This window comes from Trichosurus vulpecula, chromosome 5 (assembly GCF_011100635.1).
Source record: "Trichosurus vulpecula isolate mTriVul1 chromosome 5, mTriVul1.pri, whole genome shotgun sequence".
In the NCBI taxonomy this organism is placed as follows: Eukaryota; Metazoa; Chordata; class Mammalia; order Diprotodontia; family Phalangeridae; genus Trichosurus; species Trichosurus vulpecula.
This window is the reverse complement of record NC_050577.1, coordinates 152,572,088-152,587,305: the sequence shown is the minus strand read 5'-3', so window position 1 is coordinate 152,587,305 and position 15,218 is coordinate 152,572,088. Positions and strand designations below refer to the sequence as shown.

Sequence of the window (15,218 nt, the reverse complement as noted above, 5' to 3'; positions counted from 1 at the left end):
GGGTTCTTTACCTTTATGTGTCATGGATCTTATGAAGCCTATGGACCCCTTTTCAGAATTAGATTTTCGAACGCATAAAATAAAATACATAGGAATGCAAAGAAAACCATTGATATTGAAATAAAGATGTAATATTTTTTCCCTCCAGGTTCATGAACCCTCTGTAATTTATGGATCCCAAGTTAAGAACCAGTCTTAGAGAGTTGTCTGAGTACCCTGAGAAGTGGCTTGTCTGGAGTTATATGATCAGTAGGTCAGAGGTCAGACTTTAACCCAGGTCATTCTGACTCCATGGTCAATTCAGATTGTTGCTGTTCCTCCTTCCTTCCTTCTCAAAGAGGACTAATGACCTCAGCAGGGTGATGTCTTGACTTGCAAGTGAATCTTTTAGGTGAGGTGGGGCTATGCAAAGTCATCAGCCTCACTCTGTCCTCCAGAGTCATGGAAATCAGCTCTCCAACCCACTACACCAAGCCCCAATGGCAGCTAGGTCCTATGGTGGATAGATTGCTGGAGTTGGACTTAGGAAGCCTTCAGTCCAAATCCTGCCTCAGACACTAGTTGTGTGACCCTGACCAAGTCACTTAAATTCACTCATCTTCAGTTTCCTTATCAGTAAAATGGGGATAATATAACTAATTCCTTGAAGAGCTGTTTCAAGGATCAGTGAGATAACATATGCAGTATGCTTTGAAAACTCTAAAGTACTACATAATCCTAGCTATCCATATCATCCCCATTTTTCAGATGGGAAAATTGACTCTTGGAAAGGTTGATGTGACTTGCCCAGGGTCACACAGCTAAGAATTATTGAAGACAGGTTTCAAACCCTGCTCCTTTATGATTCCATGTCCACACTGGCTATCAGGGTTGGATAGCAGAGCATATGAGATAAATTCTCTATCTTTCTGTCAGCCTCTTGACTTGTCTGTGTCTCTTAGTGCACATGCAGCAATAACTGGACTGCTTGACGCATTCAATCATTGGCCTGCTCCCAATGAGTTGTAGTTTCTGATGACACCAAGAACACCTCCAGATCCCATGGATCCGTTCAGAGAAGCTGTGTTAAGTAAGCCAAAAATATAGTCTGTAATACATTCAAATACTCTTCTCAGAGCTTTAGACCTACAGCCATGCTTGCCTGTACCTCAAACTCACTATGTCTAAAACCCAACTCACCATCTCCGCTCCCCATAAAAAAAAATCTACCTGTCCTAGATTCTTGATTCCTGTTCATGGCACCACAACTCTCCCAGTCATTCCAGCACAAACCTTCAGTCCTCTCTTCTATTTCCTCCTTTTCTTTATTTCTCATATCTGATCAGATGCCAGATCCTGTCTCTTCAAACTCCCGCACTGCCCAACAATTCTTTATCTTTCATATCTTTACTCTCCTTTCCATTCATACTGTAACCCTCCAATCCTAGCCCTTAGTACCTCTTGATTAGACCTAGTATGGCCCCTTTCCACTCTGCTTCCCATTATCTTCAGATGAATCTTCCTAATATTCAACTCTGAATACATTTCACTGCCTTGCAAAAACTTCAGATGTCCCCCTATTGAGAAACAAAAATCTCTTCAGTCTAATATTCAATGCTCTCTAACTAAAATCTTTCTTTCTAGGCTTATTCTCACAGTTTATATACCATATTCTATTATTCATTGGTATTCCAAAGACTCTCACTCTTTCCAACCTCAGCTCATTCCAATGCCCTAAATGCCTTCTATGTTCCCTTCCACACACCACTCCCCAAAAAACTCACACATCTCTCCCTTTAAATCCCCTTCCTAACTCACAGCTCCACTCAAGTGCTTTGTCTTTCACATAATTCGCTTGATTCCCCAAATCCCAACCTTCTCCACCACTCACAATTCCTAAAATCTCTCCCAGCACTTTGTTTGCACTCTCTTAAGTTCCTGGAGGGCAATGACAGTTTCATTCTTATTAGCTTTCTCTCCTCAGGGCTTTGCTGAATGCCTCGAATAGCAGGCATTTAATAAATACACTACTCTTAATTGAAGACAGGGATGACTGACTTCAGATTTTATTACAGAAAGGGCTCTGGATTTATAACATAACAATAACCATTTCACCAAGTCAATTGTGGGAGAAAAATTTTTTAAAAAGCACAGACAAGTTATTTAAATATAGGGACTAGGTGAGGAAGAGAAGTAGACATGAGGGTTTTTAGGGTTAAGATTACGCTCTGTAGCCTAGGGACAAAAATATTTTAAGTCCTCATTGCAAAATGAGGTCATCACAAATGGAATATGTGGTGAGTGGGGAGTAGAAGAAACAAACACGCAATTGACTCTAGTTTTGTGTCCCGATTACAGACACAGGTCTTTCACAATGAATATGACTTCCATGCTACCAGCTCTAACCCTCAGGGACTCTCCCCTAACAATGGGCTGAGTGAATATATCACAACATTCTCTTTCACTGAAAATGTGAATGTTTTATATCTTTTGTAGCTTCAACCCAATCTCCCATCCTTTTGAACACATCTATGCGTAAGGTGCATCTAAGAAGTCTCCTACATGGCAGAATGAATGTTGATTTGTAGGATACCTCTGTCCTTTAAGCAATGTAATAATAGTTCACTTTCAGGTAGCACTTTACAATTTATAAGATTTCATTTCTCCAGCTCTTGAGGTGGATTATGCCAGGGTTATTGTGTAAAATCAGTTATTAATGCAATCATTCTGGAGTGACCCCCTGTTTTAACCTTTCTTTATTTTGGGTAGGTGCAGCCGGCCTGCAGAGTAGGGTCCAGTAGGAGAGGGCAATCAGCTAGCCAAACTCACCAATCTAATCTCTTTAGCCAAAATGCCATCTCCTCGTAATGGGTACCTGGCAGTTGGCCTGCTCAGTACGATCACTTACCAAGTCTTCTCATTTGAAAAGTGTACAGATCAAAAAACTTAGAGGCTCCTTAAGGTGGCATTAACTCCATGACCTCATTGAAATGTGAATGAATCAGGATTGTCTTTCCCTTATATGGGAGTGCTTTAGTCCTATCTATGAAAAAAGGCCCTGAACCTAGAGTCAGGAAGACTCAGCTTTGTGAGTTCAAATCCAACCTCAGACACTTACTAGCTGTGTGACCCTGGGCAAATCACTTAATCCTGTATGCCTCAGTTCTTCATCTGTAAAATAATCTGGAGAAGGAAATGGCAAACTGCTCTAGTTTCCTTGCCAATAAAACCCCAAATGAGGTCACAAAGAGTCAAAAATGACTGAAAAACAACTGAACAAAAACAGCAACAATAAAAAGTCCTGCTCTGTTTGAATAATGGTTGGCCCAACAGCAGGCCAGCTCACCAACTCCTGCTGCCTTGGTGTGTTAATAAACTCATTTTTAACTTTCTCTGCCTGGATTTTGCCTCTTTAATCAGGGCAAAGGCCCAAACACAGAATTTTTCCTTTTAACAATATCATCAAATATGATCATCACATCTACCTTTCAATTAGCAGGTGATTCCCCTTCAAACTTAAGGTAAAAATTAGATAGGCAATCATCTACTTTCAGGATTTTCTTGGCAAAGATATTGGAGTGATTTGCCACTTCTTCTCCAGTTCATTTTACAGATGAGGAAACTGAGGCAAACACGGTTAAGTGACCTGCCCAGGGTCACACAGCTAAGAAGTATCTGAAGCCAGATTTGAACTCAGGTAGATGAGTCTTTCTGACTCTAGACTCAGCACTCTATCCACTGAGCCCCCTAGCTGCCTCCTTCTTTATAGCTTGGCACTAAATCCTATGTATTGTAAGACTACTCTGTTTTACCAGTCCTAATTCCAAATGTGTTTGCATACTTAGCCCTTTGCCTCATAGCCTGGTGCCAACCTGAAGCATTAGTTAGACTGCTCTATTTTGCCAATGTCAATTATAAATATTTGCATTTTTTTTTTACTTCTGGATAGAATAGGTAGACTGAGCTGTGATTTCATAAACAGTTATATATGGCTTAGTAGATAAATCCAAGGAACTGTCTGAGATACAGAGAGGTTGTGTTGAGGGTTTGGGGATGAAGTCCAGGAACCCCAAGATAGGAATTCTCAGACAGGGTAGTTGAGGCGGAGTACCCCTCAAGGACCCGAGTACTGGAGAGGGCCAGGGATGTCTGGAATGAATTAGGGGACTCAAGCATTCTTTAAGTCAAGGTGGCAAAGATTTATTATGCTTTTCAGCGGGCAAGCATTCTTAGGGAACCTGCAACCTTACAGGGGTGCAGGCAAAGTTTATATAGAATATTTGGGGGTAAAACATGTGCCAAATATGCTAATTAGTTGTTTTGGGGTACGATTAGGGAGTGGTTAAGGAGTGCTTAGTTCTTAAAGGAACATGGACTTTTTGTATCTACTGCACAGGTATCTTACCCAGAGTTCACCAGGAAATAGCCCAAGGTGGGGTGACTTGGAGGTGTGGTTTTGACTGTGAAATGTCACTAAGTCAACTAATGGTCAGGGCTGACTGGAAATATCCTGGTGGCTCTCATCAAATGTCTTGTTAGACAAGATGAATGTAAGAGATTATACAATATGTCTAAATCTAGCATGCATATGATAAGTCAGTGAGTAGTAAATATCTCTATGACTCAGTACACAGCTAGCTCAGCATGTATACAACTGGTCAAACTAATGAATTCTATAGGTGCAGCTGGCTACTGCGTCAGGAGGAGAGATAAGTGTTTTGCTACGGCATGCTGTCCTGCTTTGCTAGAGAGAAACTGCTAGGGACAGTGTTTTGAAGCTAGAGAGAGATGTGATTTTGGAACTGGGGTCCAAGCACAGGTACCTAAGCAACCCATCAGTAGTAACTAATCCAAAGTACTATATTTAATAGGCACCAACAGTGGGATTTGAACCCTATTCTTCCTTTGAATACAGGTCTTCTTGACTCCAAACATCATGCTCTATCCACTGGGTACCTCTAATGCAATCAGAATATCACACATAAAAATCAATTTGATCCTTTGGGTAAGGATGAGCTTCTTGGTGACTTACTAGTGTCCTATAATTACTGAATGTCATCTTCCTAAATGCCAGCCACCTTGCTGAGAGACATCCATTTCCCCCAGCACCACGATGATGACTTCCCATCTGGCTGCATTCCATTCTAAGTAGCAGTAAAAAAAAAATGATTTTAAATAGTGACCATTTGTGTTAAGTTGATCCAGATTAATATTGGAATTCCATACAGAAATCTGCAGGAGGACATGAATAATGAGTCAGTGATCCGGAAAAATCATTGGGTAAATAAAATGAATTTACATAGCACTTTGTATTTTAAATTGCATTATAACCTTTTTACTGCATTAATTATTCTAAATAACAGTTCATTTCACAACAGGGGAAGCCTATTGAACAGATAGAATCTCATTTGTGTGGGGGCAATTTGGGTTTAGTCTCACTGGGAGACAGATGGATTCTCTAGATGAGTCACCGAAGTCCTTACTAACCCTGAGACTCTATAATGTGTATTTTCTATCCCTCAAGTTTTCCTCATTTGGGCCCTGAGACTGACATGTTTAAAAAAAAATTCCAAGGATGGTTTTTAGTCCCATATTCTCAAACATTCATCCTGGTGAAGAGAGAAAAACTTTGTTTTAGAGGTTGAAAGAACATTCCAATAGCAAAGGAAACTCTCCTGATTTACAGCCTTCCAATAGGGAATCACCTAGTGACCATCTCAGGTGGGTTTAATCAATTCTTCTCCTTCCCTTCATATAACCTTAAAGCTCAACCACTCCCCACTGGTTTTGCTGTTGTAGTTTGTCCTTCGTTCCTGTAGAGGACCAATGACATCAGGAAGGTGATGTCTTGACTTGCAAGTGAATTGGATTTGAGTGAGGCAGGGCTGTGCAAAGTCACCAGCCTCACTGTCTCCTCCAGAGCCATCTGGGTCCAGTGGCAAAATATAGATGAGGATGACTGTTGTGAGTCCTTCTCCTCAAAAATCCAACTCAGGGGAGTCTGTTATCCCCCCCAAGACCCAGGCCTTTGCCTAGCAAAGGGCCTGATCTTGCGGACAATGTATGGGGCGGGAGCCAAAGGTGGTGAGTGACTCAGTTTATTGTTTCAGCAAGCAGCATTTTTATATCTTTGTTTACGTAGGCATTAGGGCCTCCCTGGTTCCGCCTACTCTCCTCCCCTTCTCTTCCCGAACTAACCCGAAGGAGAACTGGAAGTTCCATGTGCTCTGGCAAGCCCAGACAGAGAGCTGGAAGTTCCATGTGCTCAAGCAAGTCCGGGCAAAGACCTGGAATTGCTAGGGAGGCAACAAAGGCGAGACCCCTCCTCCTGGCTCCACTCATATCTCAGAGCCCTGAGTTTATCTCAGCAGACCCCAGGGCATGGAGGTCTGAGGAGGGCAGGGCTGGGCTCTAACTGGGCCCCTAACAGACGACTATGGATGCAGTTGGAGACTGGCCTTTTTAAGTTAAGGTCTTTAACAAGTCTCAGTTTTTCTGAGGCAATGCCCAAATGAAGCAAAAAAAAAAAATCTAGGAGGGGAAGACCCTCAGGGTTTCTGGCCAAAACAGAAACAATTGTTTTTTACGATCACTCTGAGCCATCAAATCCCAAACAATGACCAAGTGAGGCTTGGGCTGGGACCTACTGTTGGCCAGTCAGTGAAAGCCAGAGTGATCAGAGCAATTTGGCTTAAGTCAAAGTCAAGAAATCATAAATGAAACTACTCTTATGTGTGAGTATGTGTGTGTGTGTGTGTGTGTGTGTGAGAGAGAGAGAGAGAGACAGAGAGAGAGAAAGAGAGAGAGAGAGAATTTTTCTGTTTCTCTGTTGCCAGTTTACTGACATGAACAGTTTTCAACCTCCTCAAATATGACAGCCAGAAAATGAGATCTCTCTTGTCACTGCCTGTGACATTTAATTGCTGATTTGGTCCAATAACTCTTGGAGACTTTCAGTTTTAATGTACCAGCATAATAATTGTTTGTTTTTCTTCCTCCTGACTATCTCTAATCATTTTATTTCTAACTTGTACAAGGACTGATAAAGGATGTGTGCTTCACTAAGAAAATAACAGCTTGTCTTTGGATCATGTTTAGCTAAAGAACAAAAATTTTGCAGACAGAAGTTTTCAATCCTAGTTTTCTGGGATTTTGTGTGTGTGTGTGTGTGTGTGTGTAGGAAGGTTGTGTTTGTTTTTTAGCAAAGGAATGCTTTTGTATTTCATTTTTTTTGTTATTTCAGTTCTTCTGGATGGAAACTTTTAGTTTACTATCTCTTAAAATATGAGCTATTAAGTTTTAGAGACATTTTCAAACTGAGCAATTTATAATAGTTCTCACCTCACTTATTTTCTGCGTTTGTCAATACCCGTTATTGATGCTGATGGCTGGGTAGAATATTGGTGAAACAAGTATCTTTGCTTACAATTCTCCACCCTTCCTTTCTTTACTTTGTGGTTTAGTGCAGAATTAGAGTTTGTAAAGGTAAAAGGCTTCACTGACGGTCTTTAACTTGCCAAATGAGAACACTTTCAAGAGTTCTAAATGGAGAACTAATCCACGGAGCCACGAAAGGAATAATTTGGTGTGATTATTTTTCATCTCATTATTCCTCTGTTTGAAAAATTCCCTTTGAGTATACTAATCAAGTTGTGATATGGCAGTGATGCAGTTATTCCTAATTACAGAGTGTTAGTTTCTTTTAATCAGAGTATCAATACCTGTATACTGAAATAGTCAGGCAAACTTCTCAATGATGAATCAGCTTACACATTAGAAAACAGCTTCCTTTGGTTGCCAGCTCACCATCTATTTCCTTAGTTAATTTACTTGGTCTCTATTTTATCTGCTTGGTTTGAGATAATACCTTTGATGAGCAAATGTTCTAGCATTTGATAAATAGCTGATTCAGAATTCAAGATATCCTACTTAGCTGATGTCATCACTGGACTTAAGTCTACAATGAATAAAATATTTTTAAAATAAATTCGTCACCCACATTTAATGTGAATTAACTTTTCTAAGATAATAGGAGACTATGAGACTATTTCCCAAATAAAATTTTGTTGTCTTTGAAGAATTAATGGTAATTCATCATCTCACATAGATAAACCCTAAACTTGGGGGGGGGGGGGGAGACGGCTAGGTGGTTTAGTGGATAGAGCACTGAGTCTGGAGTCCGGAAGTCCTGAGTTCAAATGCGGCCTCAGACACTTACTAGCTGTGTGACCCTGGGCAAGTCACTTAACTTCAGTTTGCCTTAATCCACTGGAGAATGAAATGACTAATCATTGTATTATCCATTGTATTGTCCATGGGGTCACAAAGAGTTGGATACAACTGATCAACAACAAAACTCTCGGGCGCCATCTGCTGCCATAAGATTATATATATATGTACACACACATATATATATGTATATATATATATGTATGTGATAGTAATATAATTTTTAAAATACGTATGCATATGTATGCATATACAGAAATATGTGTATGTATATATGTATATTATGGGAAGATGCAAAGCAACATGAGGCAAGATCTGGAGTATTCAGCAAATAAATCTATAGCCCCTTCAAAGCCCTATTAGAGAAACCAGTTAACAAGTAATATGATGGACTTTGCAATGTGATTGTATTCCAGGGGAGCCCTGTCCAGAGAATGGGAGGAGTCCAGGCTCTGTGTCCACACACCACAGCTCACCACGAAGTGACTATGCCACATACACCAACAGCAACCATGCTGCTCCCAGCACTAATGCTTCTCCACCCGAAGGCTTTGCATCACACAGCCTACAAACCAGTGACGTGGTCATACACCGCAAAGAGAATGAAGGATTTGGCTTCGTCATCATCAGTTCCTTGAACAGGCCAGAGTCTGGGTCCACCATAAGTAAGCAGCCAATTGTCTTGACTTTACTTAAGAGTGAAATAGATGAAATGATGTGTTTGCTAAACAAATGACTGAATGAAATGTGGGTTCGCATGTAAAGAGAGCTCAAGAGGGAAAGAGGAAAAATGGAAGGGAGGGAGGGAGAAGGGGAGGGAGAGAGGAGGAGAGGAGGGAGAGAGAAGTAAAGAAAAAGTATATGGGCCTGTAAAGCAGTCATAGGTGATACCACTGTTCTAAGCTATAATCAGTAAGTATCTTCTACTTCCTCAGTCAGTCTCCATTAAGCAACACTGTTTTCTGAGGCCATTCAGGCCTATCCTGAGGACATGTGTCTGTCAAGCAGAGTATTCCTGAAATAATTCTAATAGCTGGTCCAAAAAGCAAATTGTAAGGAAGGGAAAGAGAACAATAGTGGATAAAGTGGTAAGTTAAGCCTACATTGAAAACTACAAAACAGTGTCTAGGCTAACCACAGCAATGATTATATATTTGAACAAAGGACTCATAATATTGGAAAGGACTTGACGGCAAGTAGAGGTGGATAGAGGAAATGGTCCTCTTTTTGTGCATCAACTGAGAAGTTTAAGCATTGCTAATATAGATGCAGGCAACAAGACAAATGGAACTGACATGGCCTAACCATGAAAAAAAAAATACTGCTTCCATTCTATCCTTACAAATATACTTTTTGTTTTAGTTAAGTGATTGTGGCACTCAACATCATATGCATAAATTTTTAGAGGAAGTAAAGATCAGATGGTACCAAAGCCATCCAGGTCTTGAGCAAAAATGAGAACTTGATTATTGTAAAATTAATATTATTGGAAAAGTACCAGACCTAAATGGAGAGGAGAATTGCCCTGCTGAGCAGCACCAATGACAAATGTGTGAATGAAAACCACAGAGGAAGCATTCAACCTCAGCATACACAGCCAAGGGATGAAGTCCATAAATCCGAAAGTACAATTTCATTTCTCTTCTTCTTCATGATAAACTGTAGAAATAAATCTGATCTTTACATGCAGATTAAAAGCTGGATTTTTGTCAGTATGATGGAGTCACCAAGATTAAAAGGACACAAGACTAAAGATTTCCATGAATTATATAAACACCCTACCAATAATTTAGTCTTGTCAAGATATTCACAGGAAACTTTAGCAGCCAGTCCTTTCAGATGTTTATTTGGGCAAAGACAAATCTAAATCAAGGAAGCACAGTATAAAGAAAGCTAGTAAAGGGCTCTTACCATCATGTTCATCAGGGAAAGGTGGCAATAATTAATGAAATGAAAGAAGAAAAAGGATTAGATCCAAAATGGAAAGTGGGCTAGTGTCACAAAAGTGTTAAATATGGCATCCAATGGTCTACTTTTACCTGGATTATCACTTGGATCCATTTCTAAATAGAAATAATGGACATGTGAATTAATTCATTATGAACTGATAGAATAAAAAAACCTTTCTACTAGTAAAGCATTCATGCATTAGATACGGAAAGGAATAGGTCTGCCCTCTCCAACATGTAGCCTTCCAAATAGCACTCGATGGTTTCTTTTCAGCATTGTTAACCAGAACATGAGAGAACAAGGTTAAACCCTTCTAAAATGAGTGTCATTTTCTGTGTCTCCCCACTCCTCTCCTGCCCCAAGAAGGAAAACATCCTCTCCTGTAGTTTAAAAGGATACTTCTTGTCTACCTCTTCCTCCCTTTTTGATTTTTTTCATGATTAAGGACTCTGAAATATGCATTGCCCTTTGCTCTCCCAGAAAAGCAAAGACCATACCAATAACACTTAGACTTTGTAGTTTATAATCAGCAACATGCCCCTAAAAGTTCCAATGACTAATGAATGTTCTTTTGGGGGTTGTGTTTAATACCGAACTTCAATAATAATTTTGAACTCTAATTTCGAAGAGTACTGCTAAGTGCTTCATGAATGCTAAAGTATCTATTTGGTTCTACAGAGCCTTCATCAAAAATATCAAGGGTCCTTGTATTCCACAACAGTGTAAAATACAGAAGCTGGCAACTCCAGAATCTCAATCATTTCTCAGGAGGTTCAGCCTTTTTCTTAACATAGCCCAGGAGACATTACACATTCAACGTTGTTTTCTTGCCTGCAAAGCCCATTTTCTTCCAGGATGACAAGCAAAGTTTAATATGTGCTTTTCCAAGGAATGTAACATTACTTCTAGAGCACCATACCTGTTAGGAAAAAGATCGTCTCATGCCCATCCACTCAATCTTTTGTAGTGCTCTCTGTACACCACTGGGAGTCAATTAAATTGGCCACTAGTCAACATTATCCACTCTCTCAGGGCAGCTAAACTCAAGATGCTAACAAAGGCTGCTGTCCCATCCCTATGTGTCAGCCTTTGGGAGAATTTTTTACCAGCACAAGTTGCCTGTCTCTTTCCCAACTATCCATCTGTCTATAGCCTGAGGTAACACCTCCAGTGAGACAGAGTAGCCACAGCACTGTCTCACCTTACATCTTCCTACCACCATAATGTGGTTTAGCACTCACGGTATGGTTCCCAAGAGTTGACCATGTGCTGAAGTAAAATCATAAAAATATTTATAAGCCGTGTCTTACAGATCTTACCTGGAACCAGAGTCCTCTCTACAACATTCCTAACAGGAGAGAGGATTCGCCGTCTACTAAAGCAATCTATTGAATGTTTGCACAGTTTTAATTGCTGTGAAGTTCTTCCTTACGTTAAATGAAAATCTGACTCCGTGTAACTTGGAATGATTTATTCATTCAATCAGTCAACAAAAATCTGTTGAGTATCTACCATGAGAAGAGTACTGTGCTCGATGTTGGAGAAATTAAAAATTGTGATGAGAAATAAGCTCCTTGTGGAGCTTACAGTTTCTGGGTTGGAATGAGGAAAAGAAACAAAGCAGGTAACTACAATAAGCATTTTATCCTAAGTGCATTAGAGGTGTGTAACATGTGAAGTCTAAGTGGGGAGGTCATTACAGAGGAGGGTAGACATGCCCTTAGAACCTCGAATTGAAAAAGACTTCAAAAATCTTCTACTCTAACCTTATCCTGAAGCATAAATTTCTTCTATAACTAAAATAACAATAATAACTAATATTCATATGGCACTTACTGTGTGCCAGGCACTGTGCTAAGTCTTTTAAAAATATTATTTTATCATATCCTCAAAACATGTAGATGCTAATATGATGGCCATTTTATAGATGAAGTAACTGAGAGAAACAGAGGTTAAGTGACTTCCCCAGGGTCACCTAACTGGTAAGAGTCTGAGGCCAGATTTGAACCCAGGTATTCCTGACTCTAAGCCAGGTGCTCTGTCCACTGTGCCACCCAGCTGCCCATGTTAAGAAATTCATATACGAAGCTCAGGGTTGTGAAATTGACATAAAGCCTTGTTTCATTATAGCCATTCTTTCTCTAGCATATAAAGATATAGACATTTTTATATGTGTATGTATATATAGATAGACTATATATATACATATATATGCATATATATACACATATATATATGTATGGTATATGGGTGTGTGTGTGACAACTCCAGTATATTTGTACATGCATATATGTGTATGTGTATATATACATATATATGTCTATGTATTTATATCAGGGAAGAAGAATGAGCTGGGGAACCTGTATTTAAAATTCCCCTTCCAGATGGCTGTAGGGAGAGCTAATCTCTGATAAGCCTCATCACAGAACACATCAACTCTACCCAGGGAAATGAGGCATGAAAGGCGGCTGGCAGTAGATGAGAACTAGGCTTCCTGGACAGCCAAGAAGTTGCATTGCAGTGGCATTTTCAGAAAAACAGTCGTAAGAATTATTTACCCACATGAAACCACTGGGGCAAGAGAAGGAAAGCTAATTGTCTCTAGGAATGTCCTCCCCATACTCCATGTTACCAGCCAAACCTGGTGCTTTGGCTCCAGAGGCCTAACTATTCTCTCTTTTCAATTTTTATTGACAGTAATGAAGGCAGTTGAACAGAAATAAAGCAAATTGAACAAAAGAATAAAAAACTGAAACAACTCAGGAGTCAGGTTCTGGATCTTTCATCTTAATCAAAATTAGGATATTTATTAATATTCCTACTAATAACTCATAGCACTTTAAGTTCACACAGGGCTTTCCTTACATCAGAGTCAGCATGATGTGGTGGATAGGAAGACACATCGAGCCATGAAAACTTTTGAGTCCTTCCTCCAACATCCTAACTGGCTGTATGACCCTGGGCAAACCACTTAATGCCGCAGTGCCCTCGTGCTCTAAGACTATATACTGCAAAGAAAAGTCTGACCTGAATTAGTAAAAAGTACTTTCCAGGAGCTCCTTTTACAAGAGAAATCACAGGCTTGGTATCTGTGGGTGTCCCTTCCTGATAACAGCCCTTCTGGAGAAAGCCTTTCCTGATCTCCCTCAATTCTAGTACCTTCCCTCTGTCGATAATCTCCAATTTATCCCACATACAGCTTGTTTGCACATAGTTGTTGACATGTTGTCTCCCACTTTAGATAGTAACGTCCATGAAAGCAGGAACTAGTTATCTTTTGTCTTTCTTTGTACCCCTGATGCTTGGCACAGCATGTGGCCCATAGTAGTCACTTGATAAATGTTTATTAACTGACTAAAATACTATCCCCATTTTATGGATGAGGTAACTGAGGCTCAGCAAGGTTTAAGTGCCTTGCCCATAGCCGTATGGCAAGTGTCAGAGCTAGAACTCAAACACAGATTTTTCTGACTTTAAGACCATTGGTCTTTCCTTTGCAAAAACAGCACACACATTGTTAAAACATGTTGTTTACCAACAGAAGAGGGATTCCACAGTGGAACTGATAAATACTCTATTCTTGTTTCTGTAGGAGCCAATGATACAGTGTGTGTGTGTATAAATATATATGTGTGTGTGTGTGTGTGTGTGTGTGTGTGTGTGTGTGTGTACATATATATGGGGGGGGAGAGAGTGAGGCAGGGGAGAGAGACAGAAAGAGAGAGACAGAGAAAGTGTGATATAGTAGGATGGACACGAGAGTTCAGAAGAGCTGGGTATTAGTCTTGACCCTACTTCTTAAGTGATTGAATAAATGAATGGAAAAGCATTTAGTCAATACTTACTGTTTGTCAAACACTGTCCTGAAGGGGTAGTGAAGAGAAGGGGCTGGTACAAATAGAAAAGCAAGGCAGTCACATTTTAATGGGGGAAACAATACCCCTGGTGTTTAAGAAATACGTCTAGTCTAATAGAAACTTCTGAATGATTTTCTAGGGCTGTATTAGAATATGAAAACACCTAAGGAAAGGGGGTTTACCTTTTAGCCACAAAAAGAGAGAGAATGAAAGTCACCAACACCATCTGAAGCAGCACAAGGATCCTAGGATCTAGAGATGGGAGAGACCTTATCAGATTTTCTCCTTCTCATCATACAGTTAAGAAAACTGAGGACTCCTGAGCTCACATAATCTACCCAAGATCCTGCATGTAATATGGTATAGTGCAGGTAGTCAAATAGCCTGGATTCATATCCTACCACTGACATTCACTGGTTGTCCTGGGCAAGGAATTCAATCTCTGAACCTATTTTCACATCTTCAAAATGGGGATAATCATATAGGTTGTTTTTCCCTCACCAGATTGTTGTGAGGATCAAAAAAAGCAATGCATAGGAAACAGTGTTCAAATTTTAAAGTGCCATCTGTCAATGAATGTTGCTAATGTTGTTCACCCTATTATTGTTGTGGTTATGAAAGACTCCCAAATATTAAGCCAGTTTTAGAACTTCTCCAAAAGTCTTAGTGCAGTTTTAAGCTTTAATAGTTTAAAGAATTTTGGGACACCTTGTATGCGCTCCATGTCCCTCTCCTTGGTATTCAAACAGATTACCGAGGACTCCATTTTTTTTTTCCTTTTTGGCTGTGGTTAGCCAGGAAATACTTTTATACTATCTTACCTGTACAACCTGTCCTTTGGCCTGAGGCAATACAGGGTCTTATCACTCTTGAAACCTCTGTTTCCTGCAGTACATTTACCCCCTCAGTATCATCATCTCCATCATCATCTCTTCCTCCTCCTCCTCCTTCTCCTCTTTCTCCTTCTCCTTCTCCTTCTCCTTTTTCTCCTTCTCCTTGTCCTTTCTCCTTTTCTTCCTTTTTCTTTCTCCTTTTCTTCCTCCTCCTCCTCCTCCTCTTCCTCTGCTTCTTCTTCTTCTTCTTCTTCTTCTTCCTCTTCTTCTTCTTCTTCTTCTTCTTCTCCTTCTCCTTCTTCTTCTCCTTCTCCTTCTTCTTCTCCTTCTCCCTCTCCTTCTCCTTCTCCCTCTCCTTCTTCTCCTTCTC

General features: G+C 40.0%; 1 protein-coding gene across 1 annotated transcript in view; it reads left to right on the top strand.

The window, feature by feature from the left end:
• The window catches only part of LOC118851095 (membrane-associated guanylate kinase, WW and PDZ domain-containing protein 2-like), a 389,772-nt gene that overhangs the window by 195,902 nt on the left and 178,652 nt on the right, over positions 1 to 15,218 (top strand). Inside the window, exon 11 of the mRNA XM_036760647.1 lies at positions 8,625 to 8,873. Coding sequence (XP_036616542.1) covers positions 8,625 to 8,873 — 249 coding nt within the window. The remainder of the gene's footprint in view (positions 1 to 8,624; positions 8,874 to 15,218) is intronic.